Consider the following 22111-nt stretch of genomic DNA (forward strand, 5'->3'; position numbering starts at 1 on the left):
TTACTGGCACATTAGAAGCATTCGCAAACGCCGATTAGTCTCGTCAATGTGAAGTTGTGACAGACGGGGACAGATCCGAGGAAGAAAACGCCAGATATTCTGTGGATTAAACAAAACTGATTTATGTCAAACAACATTCGTGTGGGAGCTGGCACCCGAGTGGCTGCGGTTATCCCCGGCTTGGAGGGGGCTGTCAGGAGACACAACATAAATCAATGCTCCCTTTATAGGCAGAAAAAAAGGATAATGGAGATAAATATTACACAACAGGATTCTGGGCCACGGCCTTCAAGCTGTCATCTCTGTACTAAGTGAGAATTGTATCTGTATACAGGGTCACAAGTCCCAAAGCTGCACGGCCTGGTATGGTAAATGTATACAGCGTCACATGGGAGGCGCTACTGGATATGTATACAGCGTCACATGGGTGGCGCTACTGGATATGTATACAGCGTCACATGGGTGGCGCTACTGGATATGTATACAGCGTCACATGGGAGGCGCTACTGGATATGTATACAGCGTCACATGGGAGGCGCTACTGGATATGTATACAGCGTCACATGGGAGGCGCTACTGGATATGTATACAGCGTCACATGGGAGGCGCTACTGGATATGTATACAGCGTCACATGGGAGGCGCTACTGGATATGTATACAGCGTCACATGGGAGGCGCTACTGGATATGTATACAGCGTCACATGGGAGGCGCTACTGGATATGTATACAGCGTCACATGGGAGCCGCTACTGGATATGTATACAGCGTCACATGGGAGCCGCTACTGGATATGTATACAGCGTCACATGGGAGGCGCTACTGGATATGTATACAGCGTCACATGGGAGGCGCTACTGGATATGTATACGGCGTCACATAGGAGCCGCTACTGGATATGTATACTGCGTCACATAGGAGCCGCTACTGGATATGTATACAGCATCACATAGGAGCCGCTACTGGATATGTATACAGCGTCACATAGGAGCCGCTACTGGATATGTATACAGCGTCACATAGGAGCCGCTATTGGATATGTATACAGCGTCACATAGGGGCCGCTACTGGATATGTATACAGCGTCACATAGGAGCCGCTACTGGTTATGTATACAGCGTCACAGGTTCCCACAATGCACACCGGTGCTGTATGTCTATGTATTTACAACCAATAAATGAACTAGAGCAATGCTCATCCTGATCCTCCTGGTTCTTGAACAAAATGCTACTGTAGAACACGAAGACACCCCTATATGATAGAGCAAATAGACCTACAATCACGAGTCTCATCTTCTCTTTGTGGATATCATATCCTGGGGACCAAATGGTCTGCAGGGCCACAAGACTTTGACTCAATTTAAACCAAGAACCTGGTTTGTGATATCTCCTCTGTATCTGAAGATCCCTCCCAGGACAGACAGACAGCTCGATAAAGGACATTTACGGAGCGCGCTGTAAGCTTCCTGCCCGGGGGCACCGCAGATACTAAAGCTTCTCTACCCGGAGCCGCTGCCTGGATTAATGCCGAGCCATAAGGACACATAATGATCCTCTAAATTATTAAAAGGTAGTAAAATTCAGTGCAGATTTACAAGTCTCCAAAGCGAGAGTTTGCTTCCTTCGGTTAACCCAAAATCGAGATCTTCTCTACATGAGAACGGACCGGCAAAAGAGAATTCGCCTACCCTTCTGATATGTCTTTTTAGTATTTGTCATACAATTTCCATTATTTCTTCTAAGTTGTGTTTTTTTTGTTATATGAACAAATAGACAAGTGGGTGTTGCCATTTTCCATCTAAATCAACACAATTTGGTGCATTCAGAACCCTATCCAACATACTAGTAGTAAAGGTTAAACTTAAGATGTTTGGTCTGTCGAGTCCAACATATAATCCTAGAGCGTCGGTCTGGAAAAAATGCAAAAACTGGTGCATAGTATGGAAAAAAAAATCCCTTTCAGACTTCTAAAATATGCGTGTGGTGAATGGTAACGCCCACTTGTCAAATTGTTATTTTTTTTTCCATGAAAAATAATGAGGAACATGTGAATACCCATATAAAGGGTCGTTGCTAGGTGTTTTGGGCAGTATAGAAATATAAAAATCTGGTACACCAGAAGGGATGGCCCCGCCTCTGGGGCACCAAAGACTTAATTTGAATAAAAATCTAAACTAGATTACCTCTAAAATTATGAATCACTCAAACAGAAAATATATTTCTGGAAAGTGTACAAAGTGCCCTGCACAAAGCTGGTTTTACTTGCAATTTTGTAACTAGAAGATGACCTTGAATTTATTTATATTTAATTTTTTATTAATACAAGAAAAAAAAAAATCTGCAAAGCTATCCCATAAAGAGGACCTGTCACCAGAATTTTACCCCTCAAACCAGTAATACCGGCTGGTAAAAGGGTTAAAAGTCCCCCACATATCACCTAAAATGATCAACCAACTAGGCAGTGTACCATAATTTTCTGATATGCAAATGAGTAGAGTTGAGTCAACTTCTGAAGAGAAGAGTCACATTTTCTCCTTATTCAAATCTCATCCTGAGCAGACAGGAAGTCCTCTCCCTGTCCACTTCCTGTCCCTCTCACGGTGTGTTTAGCAGGAAAATGTAGCTCTTTACACCTTTATCACGCACCCCGCGATGGGCGGGACAAAGTTTTGGCTGACCAAAGAATGGTAGGCAGGACACATAGGGGGAGATGGAATTTAGCTGGGACACTTGCGCTTCACTTTTCAACATAGGCACAGTGTGTATGTAAGGGGGGGGCCCCTAAGATTTACTGTGCCCATTTTTGATTACAGATTCCCTTTAAATGAAAAAAAAAAACCCTGCAATTTCTTTACATTGTCTTAGAAAAAAATTCTACATATTTTTTTTTTTATTTTTTAAAAATATTTTACCATATTACGGTAATACAAATTGTAATAGTCACATCTCGCTCTCTATCCAGATACCAAAAAATCTTCCCTTCAAAAGGTGAAAACACAGATGATTTTTTTTTTTTTTTTTTTTATTCAGAAAAAAATTTAAAGCAAACTTTTTTATCACATTTTTTTATTTTATCAGTTTGGATTTTATTATTATATTCTAGCAACACGAACTGTGGTGGACAGGCTGGTCACCGGACTAGTCCCTGTGCGTTGGTCATAGGGTAGATCACCGTAGCCCATCCACCCACCCTCCACCCGAAAGTCTTGTGTGAAGTAGCTGGAGGAGAATCTGCATGTTCCAGGTTTTAATGAGGCCATTTTTTCAGTCAGTGCACACGGCTCCGGCGCAGATTTGTCCTAACAATGCAGTGGGCTGGTTACTTAATGAACAGGGCATCAGGAGAAGCGGAGGCTCTTGTTAATCAGTATCAGAACAGGAGCCATGGAGGCAAAGACCCCGGCAACCTCTTGTCAAATCAAAAGGCATCACAAGGCCCTCTCCTTCACTTCACGTGTGAAGCTTCTCATCAGAACGCGGGGAGAAAGCGGCACCCGAAAAGAAAAAAAAAAATGGTTAACTAATGATTTCATCTTCTTTGCAAAATGCGAGCTACGCGATATAAGACGCAAGAAATACTTCCCGAAGACGAGAGGGCACATCCAGGATGGCCTCACGATCCATCTACACTCCACAGACAAACTCCAAGTCATCGGTGAGGGACCCATCTTCTAGACCAGTGGTGGAGAACCTTTTAGAGACTTTTAGAGAGTGCCCAAAATGCAAACTAGATCCACTTATTTATTGCAAAGTGCCAACACGGCAATTCTAGCATTAAATTATTAAAATCTTCTTGCTCCGTGCTATACCACAGCTTTCAAAGGTCCTGAGGACACCAATATCATTGACAGAAGGTGGGAAAATTGTGGGGCCAAGAGCAGGAGCTTCAATGGCTCCAATGATAATATGACCATGTCCTCACCTTCTCTTCCTGCAGTCTCAGGTAGACCAAGATGCTTCACGTTTTGGGCTACTTGGGCCTGTAGGAGGATCCTTCAAGTCCTGTCTGGTGAATTCTGCACTGGGGCAACAGCCTGAGTGCCCGCTGAGAGGGCTCAGAGTGCCACCTCTGGCACCCGTGCCATAGGTTGGCCACCACTGTTCTAGACTATGCCAAGAACATGTCCGCCACCTTGTTGGATCAAGTATTTCCAATTGCTCTGTAGATCAACCAGAACAGTCTCAGGAACAGATTATCTTAACCAGATTTACAATATATCTTCTGGTAAAATCGTGACTATCATTTATGTCACGTGTAGTCCATGGTGCAGGACACAGAACTGAAGAAGGGGCTTGATCCAATCGTTATGGAGAATCTCTCTGGTTATAAGTTTGGAGCCACAAGAAATATTACAGATCTGATTGTGGCAATCGATTTTCTTTGATCTGCTACACGACCACCTTTGAAGCATGAAAAACTTGCCCCCGATCCAATATGGCGGCTTTCAAGATAGCGGAAAAGATCCGGAAATGGGCCCCTCACTCAATACTTGCTGGAGTATCAGATATCTGATCTTCCTTTTCCCAGAAACACCACAGGTCTGGAGTGTAGACCTCACTTCACTGCACATGGTTGATATATACAGGTTGCCTCAAAGTTCACGTCATGTGCCTAGAGCTGCCATGTACGAATCCTAAACTCTTCTCTGGCAGATCTTTGGGATATTCTGGTGGTTACGACGCTAGAAAACGTAGTCAAATTTCCTTATAAGATCCATACAGAGAAGACAAAGGCTTTGACCATCATTCATATGTATGGTCAGATAGTAATACCATAGGTCGCCAGTAGCGGCTGCCATCGAGAGAACTACCTAGTAGGTGGTGTCTTCTAACCAAAAAAAATCAGAATAAAACGTTAAAACAAAACCAAAATATTTATGAGGTATTCAGTCAGAAGGGTTGATGGGCTATAGCAGTCTACTGCTTTGGGACTCCTCTTTAAAAATTTTGAAGAACAACCCCCCCCCCACCCCCCCATCTTGCGGGATTATGCAATTTCATTTTCCTATTTTCATCCACCTCCGTTTCCCACGTCCTTATATTAAGTGCTCAGCGCATTAATTGTCTCTTTGTATTGTAACTCATCGCGTTGTGACTAACGCTACGAGAGGGGATCCCAGACGCGGTGGCGCCGCCATTCTTTCCATATCGCCACATAAGTGTAATTCTCCGAACAGTTACACATTGGAATTCTCATTAGCGCTGGCATTTATTTTACGATCTGACGCTTTTCACAGTAGCTGCGCGCAGTCGATGGGGCTTCATATCTTTTCACGCGGCGGTGGAAGCTGATGACTTAACGCCCACGAGGGGGAAGTAAAGAACCCATCTCGTGCTGCTTTTGTTACTTACCTGGGGAGACTGACAAGCAGAAGAGCCTAATGATTGTTTTACTGAAGCACCTCAAATAACCTGCCGGGGTATTCTTAAAGGAATTTTTCTTAAAGGGGGTCGACCAAAGTTTAAAAAAATTATCAACAGTCTGCTGGATTCTTCTTGGATTTGTTTGGGATCCTTAGAACTGGGGGTTGGCCACAATTAGAAAGTTTATCAGGGTAACTACAATCCACTAATAGGGTAACCTTGCTTCTCTCTTATATCTGAAGGAAACTAGGGTTACGTTACCAACTGGCGGTCGTTTTTGCGACTTCCTTTGATGTCCAATGCCCTGCGGCACCACCGGTGGGCCAGGGAACTGTGCACTCGAGGACATCCGCAGGACCCTCCAACCAGAAATATGGGAGTGATGATCACAGAGAGGGTGTGTATATAGTCAAGACTGCAGGTTAGCATGCGCCCCCGTGACACGGACATCACAGCAAGTGCTGAAAGACGCTGCTGGTGGGTCCTTTGATATGCAGGTCATATGGACAGAAGGGGAACGTTTACCAGGGCAAGTAAAATTTGGATGACCACATTAGCGGATTGTACTTTGTATATCTTTTGTATTATAGATTACTCCTGCATTGGGCTGTAGTGGGTCAGATATCAAAATTGGACCTCTGTGGTCCCAGCGGTCAGACCACTATGGTCAGATACCCCATTCTCTCGAAGAGGTTGACAAGTCATAACAAGTTATTCTTTATCCTCAAACAGGGGATACCATGATGATAGGTGGTGGTCAAAATGGTGTTACCCCCACGGATCAAAAGGTATTTTGTACCCAAAATGAATTTCGGGAGGTGGGATCATTCATGGTCTATGGAAATTAGATGAACAGAGCTGAAGGACCAGCTGCTCCGTTCAGGTGGGGGTGAAAGAACGTGTCCCCTGTCCTTCTGATTTGTGGGACCCCCCAAAATAAAAAAAAGTTACAGATTTTTGAATGTGGAGAGTGAAAAATGAAAACACAAAATCGAAAAAGGGCCGGGCGGGAAGGGGTTAACTTCAACATGAAAAATTTTCAGTCCCTTCAAAAAAATTTGGCAAAACGATCTCCAAAAAACCTTGCTGGCGACACATCTTTTCTCAATCTCTATTGATTCGAAGCATAGAAATCCAGCCACAAAATTATGACAAAAAAAAGAATAGCTCTGGTTGCTGGCAGGAGCGAGCGTCTTGGAGGCGGCAGAAGACGTCGCTATCTCGTTATAAGTACAAAGGAAATTAAATGAGACTGGAACAATGTTGTCTTTTAATGTTTCAACATTTATTTTGCAGCTCAGGAGTTCTCGGCTGCCAAAGAGACATCCAATCTAACTTGTCACCGTCTTGGCAGGACGTGGCTGAGCATGGGAAATATACGATGTACATAGTGATTACTATGCAGCGCTCTCATCTCTGCCATTTTATGCAGCATAAGGGAGAAGAATGTACACGAGCCGGAGAAGCCATCCTGAACCGGCAGCTCCCCGATACCTTCCTGCTCTAGGATTATTATTGTAGCCACTTTTACAGCATCAGGTACCGGTTCGATTATGTGTGGTTTGAGTTTCGCCTGTACTTTCCACAGCAAGGTAACAGGTTGCCATTAAGATTGGGGCAGACACACAAATTCCCCGGAAGTCCCCATGTGCCTGTAACTACCCCTTGAACGGAGATGAAACTTTCTTTGGTAGACAAAGGGAGTCCACAGCTTCCCTAGTGGTCCCACAACTTCCCCGCTGTGCGGCCGGCGGGCCCCCCAGCTTCTGCACCACTGTGCCGCCGGCGGGCCCCCCAGCTTCTGCACCACTGTGCCGCCGGCGGGCCCCCCAGCTTCTGCACCACTGTGCCGCCGGCGGGCCCCCCCCCCCAGCTTCTGCACCACTGTGCTGCCGGCGGGCCCCCCCCCCCCAGCTTCTGCACCACTGTGCTGCCGGCGGGCCCCCCCCCCCAGCTTCTGCACCACTGTGCTGCCGGCGGGCCCCCCCCCCAGCTTCTGCACCACTGTGCTGCCGGCGGGCCCCCCCCCAGCTTCTGCACCACTGTGCCGCCGGCGGGCCCCCCAGCTTCTGCACCACTGTGCCGCCGGCGGGCAGCCCCAGCTTCTGCACCACTGTGCCGCCGGCGGGCCCCCCAGCTTCTGCACCACTGTGCCGCCGGCGGGCCCCCCAGCTTCTGCACCACTGTGCCGCCGGCGGGCCCCCCAGCTTCTGCACCACTGTGCCGCCGGCGGGCCCCCCAGCTTCTGCACCACTGTGCCGCCGGCGGGCCCCCCAGCTTCTGCACCACTGTGCCGCCGGCGGGCCCCCCAGCTTCTGCACCACTGTGCCGCCGGCGGGCCCCCCCCCCAGCTTCTGTGCTGCCGGCGGGCCCCCCCCCAGCTTCTGTGCTGCCGGCGGGCCCCCCCCCAGCTTCTGTGCTGCCGGCGGCTCCCCCCCCCCAGCTTCTGTGCTGCCGGCGGCTCCCCCCCCCCAGCTTCTGTGCTGCCGGCGGCCCTCCCCCCCCCCAGCTTCTGCACCGCTGTGCTTCCTGGCGGGCCCCCCCAGCTTCTGCACCGCTGTTCTACCAGGGGGCCCCCCAGCTTAGCACTAAATAAGGAATATGTGTCCTAAAATAAGGAATCTGATGTAAGAGCTGGGAAGTTTTACCATCACATGTGGCATACAAACAATTTAAAAAACCATAGGATAACATAACATATCCCCCCCCCCCCACACACACACACTATTTTGATGAACACCAAAATAGCAGAACACACTGGGCACCAATGGCCCCCAGCAGACCGCTCTGTATACATTGGGGGTCGGTCAGGTTCCCCTCACAGCTGACATGATTCAGGACACAATGCTTTGGGGGTAGTAAGGAAGCAGGATCCACCGCTGATAAGAACAGAGCCTTATTTGTCTTCCACATCTCCTTCAGTAAGTCCAATGTAAATGTTAACACAAGCCTACACGTATATATTTACACACACGTGTAGACACAGCCATTGTGGGCGGACTATACAGGTGCCTGCCTCACGTTGCGGATGGATTCATCTGAATGGGACTCTTGGCAGCCGGCACTTGGATTTCTTCACGTTTTATAAAGATGAATATAACAGTATCAGAAATTTTACAGTCCAAAAGCAGTCGGGCTCTTCAGGGTATTGGGACATTGTAATCTTACTTTAACTTTCAATAGACGTCATTGCTGCAATTGTGGCTTCTAGGTGCAAGCAACAGACTCTCCATGATCAACTGTTGATTGCCTATCCTTAAGATAGGTCATCGATCGCAATCCTGGAAAAACCCCCAACCTTTCTCTGACTCCTTGTTCCAACATTGGTGCTTTCGTTGTTTACTGGCACTGTGCTACAGCTCAGATTCATTTCACTAGATCCTCCTCTTAACCATAGATGGTCAGCAAGTCCTCACCATAGTCCTCACCATAGTCCTCACCATAGAACCTCAGTAGGGTTCATCTTACACGAAGCTATGGGGTGGAGAGAATAACGTTTGTTTGCCATAAGAATACACTGTAATACAGGCGATAAGATCAGGGCAGTGTATTCACACCTCCCCCACATAATACAAAAGAAATAATGGGGACAGTCAGATGCCACGTATCGGAAAGCCAACGTGTTAGGACATCCTGGTAGAGGAATCAATTAATGGAAGAACAAAGGAAGAATGAGCTTACTCCACCCTGAACACACTGGCGGTGTACGGGGGTATTTACAGAGCCGTGCACCGGGGGTATTTACAGAGCCGTGCACCGGGGGTATTTACAGAGCCGTGCACCGGGGGTATTTACAGAGCCGTGCACCGGGGGTATTTACAGAGCCGTGCACCGGGGGTATTTACAGAGCCGTGCACCGGGGGTATTTACAGAGCCGTGTACCGGGGTATTTACAGAGCTGCGTACATCTGGCAACAGAGTGGAGTGAAAGGAGTTTATCCTTTAGGAGTTTTCCTACCTTGGCAACTAATGACATAGATCTCGGACTAGCTCCTGGCCAAGTAGAGTAAACCACTTGGACATCCGGAGTTGATAGTCCTCATCAGCCCCAGTAATATATTTTGCTTTTCTGGAGATTTTTTACACTTTAAGCTTATTGGCGCCAAACCTGTGAACAGGTTGCCAATAATGGGTCGGACACCACTTATCCTTCTTTTTTTCTTTTCTTTATTTATATAGCGCACACAGATTACGCAGCACTGCACAGAGCTTTGCCAAATCGATCACTGTCCCCACAATCTACTCAACCTACCAGTATGTTTTAGGGTGTGGGAGGAAACCGGAGGACCCGGAGGAAACCCAGACAAACACAGAGAAAACCCTTTGCAGATGTTGACCTGGATGGGATTTGGGACCCCAGCGCTCCAAGGCCGTAATGCTAACCGCCTCTGAATGCAAACATGACCTACTACAATGCCATAGAGTAGCTGTAGGACCCTCCATGTGGGCACAGAAGGGTTTGATAACCTCCCGCATTGCACAGCATGAGGCACATCTCACCTATGCCAGCGTACACCGGTACATGAGTGCCCACAGGGTCCACGTGCAATAAGCCGAGCACATTAGCCCTAACATCTCCAGACAGGATCCGCGGATCCTGCACTCCCCCCTGTCAGTTTACATTACTACGAGGGCCGGTTTTGACAATGTGAGAAGGAGAAGGAATGGAGTTAATGAATAAGATGTAAGACAATGTCTTCAGTACGGCGGTGACGGTAGGCAGGTCTGGTCAGGCAACGAGACGGAAACCTTAATTACTTCCATCGCAACGTAAACCGTACACCGCAAGCTCGTCTGGAATGTGACAGACTGCGAGACGTAACCCCTTCCACAACGGGAAACTTACTCCGTCCTCCAGCAGGATGTCTCGCGTCCGGTATCTACGCCAAGTACATACACTGGACGGAAAATTTTTGGGTGGAGGTGGTCTGGACTAAAAATAGCTGGGTCCTCCACCGAAAAACAGAACGGGGTCCTGTTATTACTAATTGACGGAGCGTGCAGACATGATTAATGCCATTCCAATAAATACTACGGAAGTGTGGGAAATTGTCCAACAAAGCAGTCTCATAGGCAGTACAGGAGATACCAGAGCGCTGTGCTCAGCTTCTGACACTCCCATAGTATTGACTGGAGCGGAAGTATGGATGCTGAACCTGACGCTTGATGATTAGGGAGAACATCGCCTTCTTGTCGCTATCCGGAGGATACTGGATCACAATCCAATATGACTAACCTCTTTAAGTTCAGCAACATTTACCAGATTATGTCCAGACACTAAACCGTCTCCTATCCAATAATTAAGTCATCAGTTTCAGGCTAATAATGGCTCATTACACCGTACTCTAACCCTGGATACACCCCGATCTTACACATAGTTGTGTCACATCTATGTCAAGCAGTTGAAACCGTGACCTCAAGCAACTTGTACATCTACATCTTAACATAACTTCACAATTCTTCCTAGTTAACATTGCGATCCGATCTAGTCACATGCTCATGTTTCTTCTGGGGAGTCGCTGTCAGGAAGCCATGAACCCAGTTCATCTCCTTTACTGAGAAATCAGGGCAGTGAGCAGACAAATCAATGGAGGAACCAGTTACCTTACAGGCAGACACAGCTCTGACCTATGGGTGCAGCCAGTTACCTTACAGCCAGACACAGCTCTGACCTATGGCTGCAGCCAGTTACCTTACAGCCAGACACAGCTCTGACCTATGGCTGCAGCCAGTTACCTTACAGCCAGACACAGCTCTGACCTATGGCTGCAGCCAGTTACCTTACAGCCAGACACAGCTCTGACCTATGGCTGCAGCCAGTTACCTTACAGCCAGACACAGCTCTGACCTATGGCTGCAGCCAGTTACCTTACAGCCAGACACAGCTCTGACCTATGGCTGCAGCCAGTTACCTTACAGCCAGACACAGCTCTGACCTATGGCTGCAGCCAGTTACCTTACAGCCAGACACAGCTCTGACCTATGGGTGCAGCCAGTTACCTTACAGCCAGACACAGCTCTGACCTATGGGTGCAGCCAGTTACCTTACAGCCAGACACAGCTCTGACCTATGGGTGCAGCCAGTTACCTTACAGCCAGACACAGCTCTGACCTATGGGTGCAGCCAGTTACCTTACAGCCAGACACAGCTCTGACTTATGGCTGCAGCCAGTTACCTTACAGCCAGACACAGCTCTGACCTATGGGTGCAGCCAGTTACCTTACAGGCAGACACAGCTCTGACCTATGGCTGAAGCCAGTTACCTTACAGGCAGACACAGCTCTGACCTATGGGTGCAGCCAGTTACCTTACAGGCAGACACAGCTCTGACCTATGGCTGCAGCCAGTTACCTTACAGCCAGACACAGCTCTGACCTATGGGTGCAGCCAGTTACCTTACAGGCAGACACAGCTCTGACCTATGGGTGCAGCCAGTTACCTTACAGGCAGACACAGCTCTGACCTATGGGTGCAGCCAGTTACCTTACAGGCAGACACAGCTCTGACCTATGGGTGCAGCCAGTTACCTTACAGGCAGACACAGCTCTGACGCATGGGTGCAGCCAGTTACCTTACAGCCAGACACAGCTCTGACCTATGGGTGCAGCCAGTTACCTTACAGGCAGACACAGCTCTGACCTATGGGTGCAGCCAGTTACCTTACAGGCAGACACAGCTCTGACCTATGGGTGCAGCCAGTTACCTTACAGGCAGACACAGCTCTGACCTATGGGTGCAGCCAGTTACCTTACAGCCAGACACAGCTCTGACCTATGGGTGCAGCCAGTTACCTTACAGGCAGACACAGCTCTGACCTATGGGTGCAGCCAGTTACCTTACAGGCAGACACAGCTCTGACCTATGGGTGCAGCCAGTTACCTTACAGGCAGACACAGCTCTGACCCATGGGTGCAGCCAGTTACCTTACAGGCAGACACAGCTCTGACCTATGGGTGCAGCCAGTTACCTTACAGGCAGACACAGCTCTGACCCATGGGTGCAGCCAGTTACCTTACAGGCAGACACAGCTCTGACCTATGGCTGCAGCCAGTTACCTTACAGCCAGACACAAGACTGACCTATGGGTGCAGCCAGTTACCTTACAGCCAGACACAGCTCTGACCCATGGCTGCGGTCAGTTACCTTACAGCCAGACACAGGTCCTGCTCTAAAAGTTTGTTAAAAAACAAGCACAGTTTTACAATTGTTTTAAGGTCAAAATGGCTTCTAATCTCTTGTGTATCTACTATAAAGGGTCATAGATTTTGGATGAAAATAACCATAAACCTCCATTAGAGATGAAGGTAACGGGGTACTCTGTGTGCACCACTTATACCGTACTCTACTTTCTCGGCGTGTGGTTTACACAGCGGAGTTCTGACAGATACCTTTCAGCTATTCTCCACTTTCATTTCAGTCTGAAGAAAATAATACATAGCGCGGCTTCATACGTCCTGCATACAGGAGGCGCGCGGCGAGTCGTCTGTCACTCACCGTCCTGCATAGGACTTCACAGGAAAGTTCAAAGGATGCGGATAAAGAATCAGAATCCGGGTATTTTCAGTCGTTCCCTTTGTCGCTGCATCATCTAAGTCGAGAAATATGAGACGTGTTTGTGCGTATGTAGCAGAGCTCAGCGGGTTCTTCAGTGCAACCTACCAAGTCATCATGACACGTACAAGAGAGTAGCCCGACTACATACAACATACATTAATACCGTATATTGTGCCGTCACATACATATCACTCTATGGTCCAAAATAGACAGCGCGCTATTGACCCACAAAATAAACAACCCCTTTAAAGACTTTAGTTGTGCAGAATCCTAAGTTCCTAAAGGGGCTAATTTCTTCCCTCAACGGCACCACACCGGACCATGGTATTGCAGCTCACTGGTATAGAGATGCCTCTGAGTCTAGAGGCAATGCCATGCCAGATGTGGCGCTGTTTTTGGAAGAAAAAACAGCCATGTTTTGAGAACTTCTATCTGCTACCATCTTGGGTTCTATAGCACCCAGAACCATCTTTCTGGTGCCATACTAAAGATGAGAAACATAAGCATTGGATTGTTATATGAAGCTCCAACTAGGTCTTCCTGAGAGATTGTGTTCTGAGAAACTTGCTCCATGTGCTTCCTAAATTTACCAGAATGAACCAAGAATCCTTGAACTGATCGGACATGCTTGGGAGATTTACTATGGCTTAAAGGGGTTGTTCCACGAAGTAAGTTAGACTAAACTTGTTGGTCGGTGGGGGTTTCAGTGATTCGATCCCTGTTCTTGTGATCTGTGGGGGTCCCATGTACCCGAAACACCCAGAGATGAACGAAGAAGCTGGCTGCGCATGCGTGGGCAGCCCCATTTTTTGGGGTGACGGAGGGGGATTTTAATACTGGCAGTTATTACCCCCCGACGAGTTCATATAAGCGATTTGTTATCTAGTCCAAATCGGTGAAGAACCCAACCACACGAAGATAACCAAACTCGCTTCTGGGCACATCTCTCACTCCATGGGGCAATTAACTAAGGGTCCGCGGACCGCATTTCCGTCGGGTTGCCCGACTATTTCCGATTTGCTCCACATTTAACAGGGGGTATTGCCGCACGCAATCGGATTTTGGCGCAATCGCGTCACAAATCAGGGGGCGTAGCCGTCGGACAACCCAACTGATTCGGCCCAAGCGTGGGATTTAAAATTCAAATTGTGTAGCATGACAATGCACATACATGCACCGGGAAGAAGAAGGTGAACTCTGGCGGACCTCAGTGGGGAAGCGACACATGCAGGATATCAGGCGCATGATCTTAGTGAATCGCGCCGGACTACATCCTCGTCGGGCATTGCACCTCAGGGATCACGACAGAACAGGGTAAGTAAATGTGCCCCCAAGTGTCTATTGTCTTTTGAAAGATAAGATTCTAATGTTAAAAATGACACCAGAATCAATGGTTCAAGGTGCTATAGCTCGGAAGTCTCCAGCCTCTAAGAGTGACTCATCTCTGCTCATTTTCACACGGGACTTTGAAGGAGAGGTATATAAGATTTCACATGAAAGAGGGAATTCTACAAAGGATCTTCCATATCCTACCTGAGGGGGGTAGTTGTTAAGTGGTGGGCTGATTAATAAATAATACAGTCACGCAGTGTTCAGGACGTCCGCGCCAAGTCTAAAACAACGTAAACGCCACCTCTTTACCTTCTATGCATCAGCACTAAATTAGCAGGCGAAAATGCTTGTAAAATTTAACACGTATACATCCTAAATGGCTCTAATGAGGCAGTAAAGATTTGCAGGGCTATAAATCACCCCGAGCCGAGCAACAGTGCGAAGACGGCGACGACTACGAGAGCTTGAACCCGTCTGAGATCACAGCATATCCTCTTATTTTATTTTATTATTTTTTTTTTTTACGCCTAGCTGTAAATTTTGGTCTTTAGAGAAGCGGCGGTGCCAGGGAAGTGGATAAGAAAAGCCTTTTCTTGATGCAGTCGCCGCGACACATGACAGATTTGCAGCTGCTCTCGCACTAACGGAGCAAAGTCTTCTTCTGCCAATCCGGCTGCAGGTGGCGGCGCCGACAGATCGTCAAAGAACGATAAATGAAAAAAAAAAAAAAAACACGAGTGATACGCGCCGGAGCCCCAGATCTGGCCACAGTCCCCCGGAAAACACATAAGACTGGATGAAATGACTCGGTTCTGGGAGCAGCGTAATGATTGTAGATCTTACAGGTTCTGCCGGGTAGTAGTGCGTTCAATCTATCGTCGGATGGATGTCTGACCTGCGAATAATATACTAATATACATTGGGCCCCCACAACTATCCCTCATCACAGAGCAGCATATGGATATATAGTATAAGGTATCATTTAAGGACCTGAATTCAAAACCTATTTTGGGTTTTTGAGTCCAGTGAGCGGTCCCACTTTATTCTATAATATACATCATACACTGGGACTCTGGAGACACAGATAAAGCAGGGATTTAAATAAAATATGCGACAAGTTATACCGCAGTTGTCTCCACAAAACTATATAACATGCTGCCTGCAGATAGGACACTATGTACAATCTGCTCAGCTCCTCCTGCTCTATAACATGCTGCCTGCATATAGGACACTATGTACAATCTGCTCAGCTCCTCCTGCTCTATAACATGCTGCCTGCATATAGGACACTATGTACAATCTGATCATCTCCTCCTGCTCTATAACATGCTGCCTGCATATAGGACACTATGTACAATCTGCTCAGCTCCTTCTGCTCTATAACATGCTGCCTGCAAATAGGACACTATGTACAATTTGCTCAGCTCCTTCTGCTCTATAACATGCTGCCTGCAAATAGGACACTATGTACAATTTGCTCAGCTCCTTCTGCTCTATAACATGCTGCCTGCAGATAGGACACTATGTACAATCTGCTCAGCTCCTCCTGCTCTACAACATGCTGCCTGCAGATAGGACACTATGTACAATCTGTTCAGCTCCTCCTGCTCTGTAACATGCTGCCTGCAGATAGGACACTATGTACAATCTGCTCAGCTCCTCCTGCTCTACAACATGCTGCCTGCAGATAGGACACTATGTACAATCTGTTCAGCTCCTCCTGCTCTATGACATGCTGCCTGCATATAGGACACTATGTACAATCTGCTCAGCTCCTCCTGCTCTATAACATGCTGCCTGCACAGTTATATGTAGTGATGCTGTACTTGGAGCATTACATCCCTTCTGCAGTTTGTATTCCTTTGTCCTCGCAGTCATGGCGGCTCATCTTGTACACTATCAAGGCTACAATTCAAGTTTTCTTCCTTTATCCTTTACCTACTTTGACCTTCACAGATGCCTGGGAGCAGCAGTCAGGGGGCACGGGCAGAGCGGTGGCTCATTTGCAGGCATTGTCATTGTGTACGGCAGGAGCCGGCAAAGCATGAAGACGCTCGGGGAGCCCAGGGGCAAACAATTAACTTCATTATCTCAAATGAGGAGACCCCCAATGAGAAAACCATCTTGCTTTACCAAATAGATGCGGGAAGAAATTACAGAAGAGCAGGAGGCGGGCACAGAGGGCAATGCCACAAATGCCGGGCACCCATCAACAGGCACGAGAGGAACTTCTTTATTCCATCCTTTTTTTTTTCTCCTGACCTAGTTTATAGACAAGCGACGTCTGAACGGATCCAATTAAAGGAAAAGTCTCTCACACATCTGTTGACGTCGCAGAAAATCATCTTTTTGGAAGATTTATGGCGCTCGTCTGAGCGGGTCACAAACCTGAGGGAAAATAATTGGGTGCCATTGGAGGGGGCGTCTCAAAAAAGTGGCCGTGGAGCTTGGAGGTGCTAAAAATCCCATACAATGACTTCTTCCACCTATCCTGACCTCAGTTTGTACCTTGGACTTGGTCAGTGACTTCCACCTGCCCTGACCTCAGCCAGTCTATGACTCTTCCAAGCCTGATTCTCAGGTGCTTTGCGCCACATTCACCTTGTCCTCCTGTAACCAGTCTCAGGACTATTATGAGATACTTCATGATGGTGGCTTAGTGAAGTCCAGATTTCCATACATGGGTTAATGGGTAAAAACACCCGACTTCCACCTGCCCTGACCTCGGCTTCGGACTTAGTACTGACTTCCACCTGCCCTGACCTCAGCCCTGTACTTTTGATCTTGTATCCAGTTACTCCTGCCCCTATTTCCAGCTTGTACCTTAGACTTAGTACTGACTTCCACCTGCTCTGACCTCACCCTGCCTCTGATTATTCCTGTCCTGATCCTCAAGTGCCTTGCTCCAGAGTAACCTTGGCCAGCTGTAACCGGTACCAGGACTATTTTGATATGTACCTCGTGCTGGTGGTGCAGAAACCTGACTTTCACCTGCCCTGACCTCAGCCTGTACTTTGGACTTAGTACTGACTTCCACCTGCCCTGACCTCAGCCTGTACTTTGGACTTAGTACTGACTTCCACCTGCCCTGACCTCAGCCTGTACTTTGGACTTAGTACTGACTTCCACCTGCTCTGACCTCAGCCTGTACTTTGGACTTAGTACTGACTTCCACCTGCCCTGACCTCAGCCTGTACTTTGGACTTAGTACTGACTTCCACCTGCCCTGACCTCGGCCTGCCTGTGACTCTCCCAGGCCTAATCCTTTAGTCCCTTGCACCAGAGTTGCTTGAGTCAGCTGTAACCAGTACCAGAACTATTTTGGGATGTACCTTGTGATGGTGGCGCGGAAGCATGACTTTCACCTGCCCTGATCTCCGCCTGCCCTGACCTCAGCTTGTCTAAGACTCTTCCAGGCCTAATCCTCTAGTGCCTTGCAATCAGACTCGCTTGTGTCAGCTGTAGTCGGTCTATTTTGCAATGTGATATCATTGGGGTGCGGTCCTGTATAGGCGTTAATCGGTAAAAACAGGCATGGTCACTTTGAGTCCTTTTGTCTTAAGACAGACCATTCCAGATCCACTTCAGATCCTCATCCCCTTACCCGATTTTCCTATGTTTTGCTTTCTAAGAGTCAGGAAGCGTTCACCTTATCATCCGATCAGCCTTGTCTGGATTATCCTATTATTATGTTTTGCTACTAAGGTGACATGGGAGGGGGCATGGGTGTGGTGGACAAGACAAAACCTATTAATATACCTGATAATGATGCGTCAGCTGACATAATGAGCCCATCATTTACATACAGCGCCATATAATGTCTCACAGGGGAGAATAGATAAGCAACAGGATCAAAGTTTACTGAACAGGGGTTATCTGTATGTGATCAGTAACCTTTAGCGGATATGAAAAGGAGACACCATGCGACATACAAAACACAGAAAATCATTTCCAGTCTCCTTACACCTCTGGTAGTTGAATATACAGACCCTAAAATTAATTAGAAAAAACAGCGCCACATCGGACCTAAGGTTGTATGTGGAACTGCAGCTCTCGGAACATCATCTCAATAAAGTTCCGCTGCAGTTCCACCTTCTACCTGTGGACAAGTGAGGCGCTGTTTATAGAAGAATACAGCCATGTTTTTGTAATCGTGAGCTATCCCTTTAATCCTCTGCTGCCAGTTTAAAGGGATTGTCCCACCATTGTAACTTACCCCTATCCACAGAATAGAGACCCCCAGTGACTGAGAGTAAAAGGTCATCTAATGTGAACTATGGGGCACATGCCGGTCTTTGCGTGTGGTCCAAATAGTTAGGCACTTATCTCCTATCTTGTGGACAAGTATAACCCCTTTAAAGGGGCACGGTCACCAGATTTTATCCCAATAAACTTTAAAATGTACTTTTAAAGAATTTTCTCAATATGTAAAATAGCACCAGATTATAACATTATGTAAAAATGAGCAGAGAAGAGTCAGATTTTACCTGAGATGAGTCAAGTTTAGATTGCGGAGGGAGAAAATCTCTTCCGACACCCCTATCTTCAGTTCAGTAGTACCTAGTAGCATGCTGCTGGTGTCCTATTAAAGATATGAATCTCTTCTTTCAGATTACATCAGACCTCGGATCCGTGCAGAACCAGAGATAAGTGGAGTAATAGACATCGTTGGAAATAAAAACTGCAGATAAAGATCCAGACAATGCTCATTTCTTTTACTTGCCTGTATCTCCACTTCTTAAGCACATGATGAGATTCTTATCTTTAATATGACACCAGAGGTAGGTTTCTAGGTGCTACAGAATAGGGGTGCCCGAAATGACTCACCCCCTGCAGTCTCTAAAAGTGACTCATCTCAGGTAAAATGTGACTCTTCTCAGCTCATTTGCACATGACTTTGGAGGAGATTTTTTTCAAAGGTGAGATCTCACATAAAAGAGGGAATTGTAGAAAGGACATTTCAGTAGTTTATTGGGGCAAAAATCTAGTGACTGGTTCTATTTAAAAACCAAAAATATTAAGCAGGAAATAAGGAGTTAAAAAAAAAGGAACAAGAACAGCCTCATTAGCCGACTCGCAGCATACAAATTACTTCCCATATTATATGTGCACATCAAATACCAAAGTGTGCCAAGCAGTGTTACCAAAAGAGGCGCCTGTATACAACATATAGGAGACATGGGATAATTGGGGGGGGGGGGGGGGGGGGGAGGATATTCGGGACGTCAGATAAGCTGAGCAAAGTACAAAAACACACAAAAACTTTGACAAAGTTTTGCAGAAAATGATGGGATACAAATTCCAGGATCAGTTTGTTCCGGAATTGAATAGACAAGGTCCCAAAAGGTAGACCACCAAAATATTTGGATAGTGGGGCACGAGCTGCACAGGTAGAAGGGTCACTCTGAGCCCCAGGCGTGCAGGGAAGGTTCTCATTGTCAGCGGCCGCCAGACACAATCACACCCGGAACTGGGGAGGAAACTTTGAAGTTAAGGACAAGTTAAACACGTAATAAAGCCCACGTCAGCGGCCGGGGTGCACACCTGCACGGAGGAGTCCTCCCCCACACACACACAACACAATCCTGGGGAGAAAATTACAATTAAGATTTTTTTTTTCAACTCAAGATCGAGAATTTTTTGATTCAATGAAAATGCAGCAGTATCCGGAGCGGGGGAGGCTTCCTCTGTAGAGGTGCCCAAGAGACATAGGTGCCCTGCACAAGTGATGTGCCATGACATCTGCCCAAACCTCATATCTGCCACGGTTTAAAAGCACATCTACCACCAGGATGAAGGATTGTAAACCAAGCACACTGACATACTGGTGTGAACCCCCTCTGGTAGGATCTACTCTATTTTTAGTTTCTTATGCCCTGTTTTTTAAGAAAAAAGGATTTAAAAATCATGAAAATGAGCCTGAGGGGCTCCATGCTCCATTAACACCTTTGGAGAACGGAGCCCCTCAGGCTCATTTGCATAATTTTAAAAGCTTTTTTTTGTACAAACCAGGGAATAGGAAGCTAAAAGAAGAGCAGATCCAGTCAGAGGACACATACACCAGTATGTCAGTGTGCTTGGTTTACAATCCTTCATCCTGGTGGTAGATTTCCTTTAAAGACGCCTCTGCCGGCCGGCGACATGACAGCTCACAGGCGCCTCTGACGACCAGCAACAACTTCTTACATTCGCCAATACCGGACACTAGATCTTCTCTGCTGGACAGCGACACAACCGTCTACAGACGCCTCTGCCGACCAGTGACCTGACCACTTGATGTCGTCTCCGCCAGAAATTTACCTAATTATTTACAGTCACCGACATAACAAACTTAGACAAACCTCTGTAGGACACGGTCATAACCGAGCGCAGTTGATGAAAACGGTTATGGGCGCCTCTGGCGGACGCCACATCCCGGGCGCCTCTGGCGGACGCCACATCCCGGGCGCCACATCCCGGGCGCCTCTGGCGGACGCCACATCCCGGGCGCCTCTGGCGGACGCCACATCCCGGGCGCCTCTGGCGGACGCCACATCCCGGGCGCCTCTGGCGGACGCCACATCCCGGGCGCCTCTGGCGGACGCCACATCCCGGGCGCCTCTGGCGGACGCCACATCCCGGGCGCCTCTGGCGGACGCCACATCCCGGGCGCCTCTGGCGGACGCCACATCCCGGGCGCCTCTGGCGGACGCCACATCCCGGGCGCCTCTGGCGGACGCCACATCCCGGGCGCCTCTGGCGGACGCCACATCCCGGGCGCCTCTGGCGGACGCCACATCCCGGGCGCCTCTGGCGGACGCCACATCCCGGGCGCCTCTGGCGGACGCCACATCCCGGGCGCCTCTGGCGGACGCCACATCCCGGGCGCCTCTGGCGGACGCCACATCCCGGGCGCCTCTGGCGGACGCCACATCCCGGGCGCCTCTGGCGGACGCCACATCCCGGGCGCCTCTGGCGGACGCCACATCCCGGGCGCCTCTGGCGGACGCCACATCCCGGGCGCCTCTGGCGGACGCCACATCCCCGCCGGACACAGGTTTGCGGACCCTTTAGGGTCATACCATGGCGCTCTCCTGAGTGTCAGCTCTTGGGGCCAGTCACACACAGACTCATGAATGGGACAGAGTGAAGTTACAATGGAGACCCCCAGGGGGCCACTTACCTGTCCCTCCCCGGTGCTGCCCTCCAGCTGCTTCTCCCGGTACAGAGACCACAGACCCACGTTGGGCAGGAAGAGCAGGGCGGCCAGCCCCAGCCCCACCGCCTGCAGGAGCCGCTTCTGTTTCCGCCGCATGGGAAGAAGCCCACGCCCAACCAGCAAACTCCGCACCGACAGCCCCGGACACCGAGCAGCCACAGCCCGGGCAGCGCTACCTGCACTCAGCCTCCGCCGCCGCCACTGCCGGGAGAGGGGGCGGGCACACGCTGCGCGCTCCCGACACCTCCCAGCCGGCGCGCCTCGGGCTGGACACGGCGTACGACGGCGCAATCCCCACGGCGGCCGCTAGAGGGCGCTGTGCACGGCACTACCTGTGACTGCTGCGGGACTACAGCGCCCAGCAATGGCGGACTGCCCGCTACTGCTCTCTGTTATCAGCTGTTATAACTCTCCACAGCCCTATGTACTGAGGAACTACAGCGCCCAGCAATGGCGGACTGCCCGCTACTGCTCTCTGTTATCAGCTGTTATCAATCTCCACAGCCCTATGTACTGTAAACTATGTGCTGAGGAACTACAGCGCCCAGCAATGGCGGAGTGGCCGCTACTGCTCTCTGTTATCAGCTATTATCAATTTCCACAGCCCTATGTACTATAAACCATTTGCTGGGGAACTACAGCCCGCTACTGCTCGCTGTTATCA

General features: G+C 48.6%; 1 protein-coding gene across 1 annotated transcript in view; it reads right to left on the reverse strand.

Moving 5' to 3' along the window:
* Positions 1-21718, reverse strand: part of GALNT10 (polypeptide N-acetylgalactosaminyltransferase 10) — an 85937-nt gene extending 64219 nt beyond the window's left edge. The window contains exon 1 of the mRNA XM_072145528.1: positions 21412-21718. Coding sequence (XP_072001629.1) covers positions 21412-21543 — 132 coding nt within the window. The 5' untranslated portion in view covers positions 21544-21718. The remainder of the gene's footprint in view (positions 1-21411) is intronic.
* Positions 21719-22111: the final 393 nt, after the last annotated feature.

This window comes from Engystomops pustulosus, chromosome 4 (assembly GCF_040894005.1).
Source record: "Engystomops pustulosus chromosome 4, aEngPut4.maternal, whole genome shotgun sequence".
In the NCBI taxonomy this organism is placed as follows: domain Eukaryota; kingdom Metazoa; phylum Chordata; class Amphibia; order Anura; family Leptodactylidae; genus Engystomops; species Engystomops pustulosus.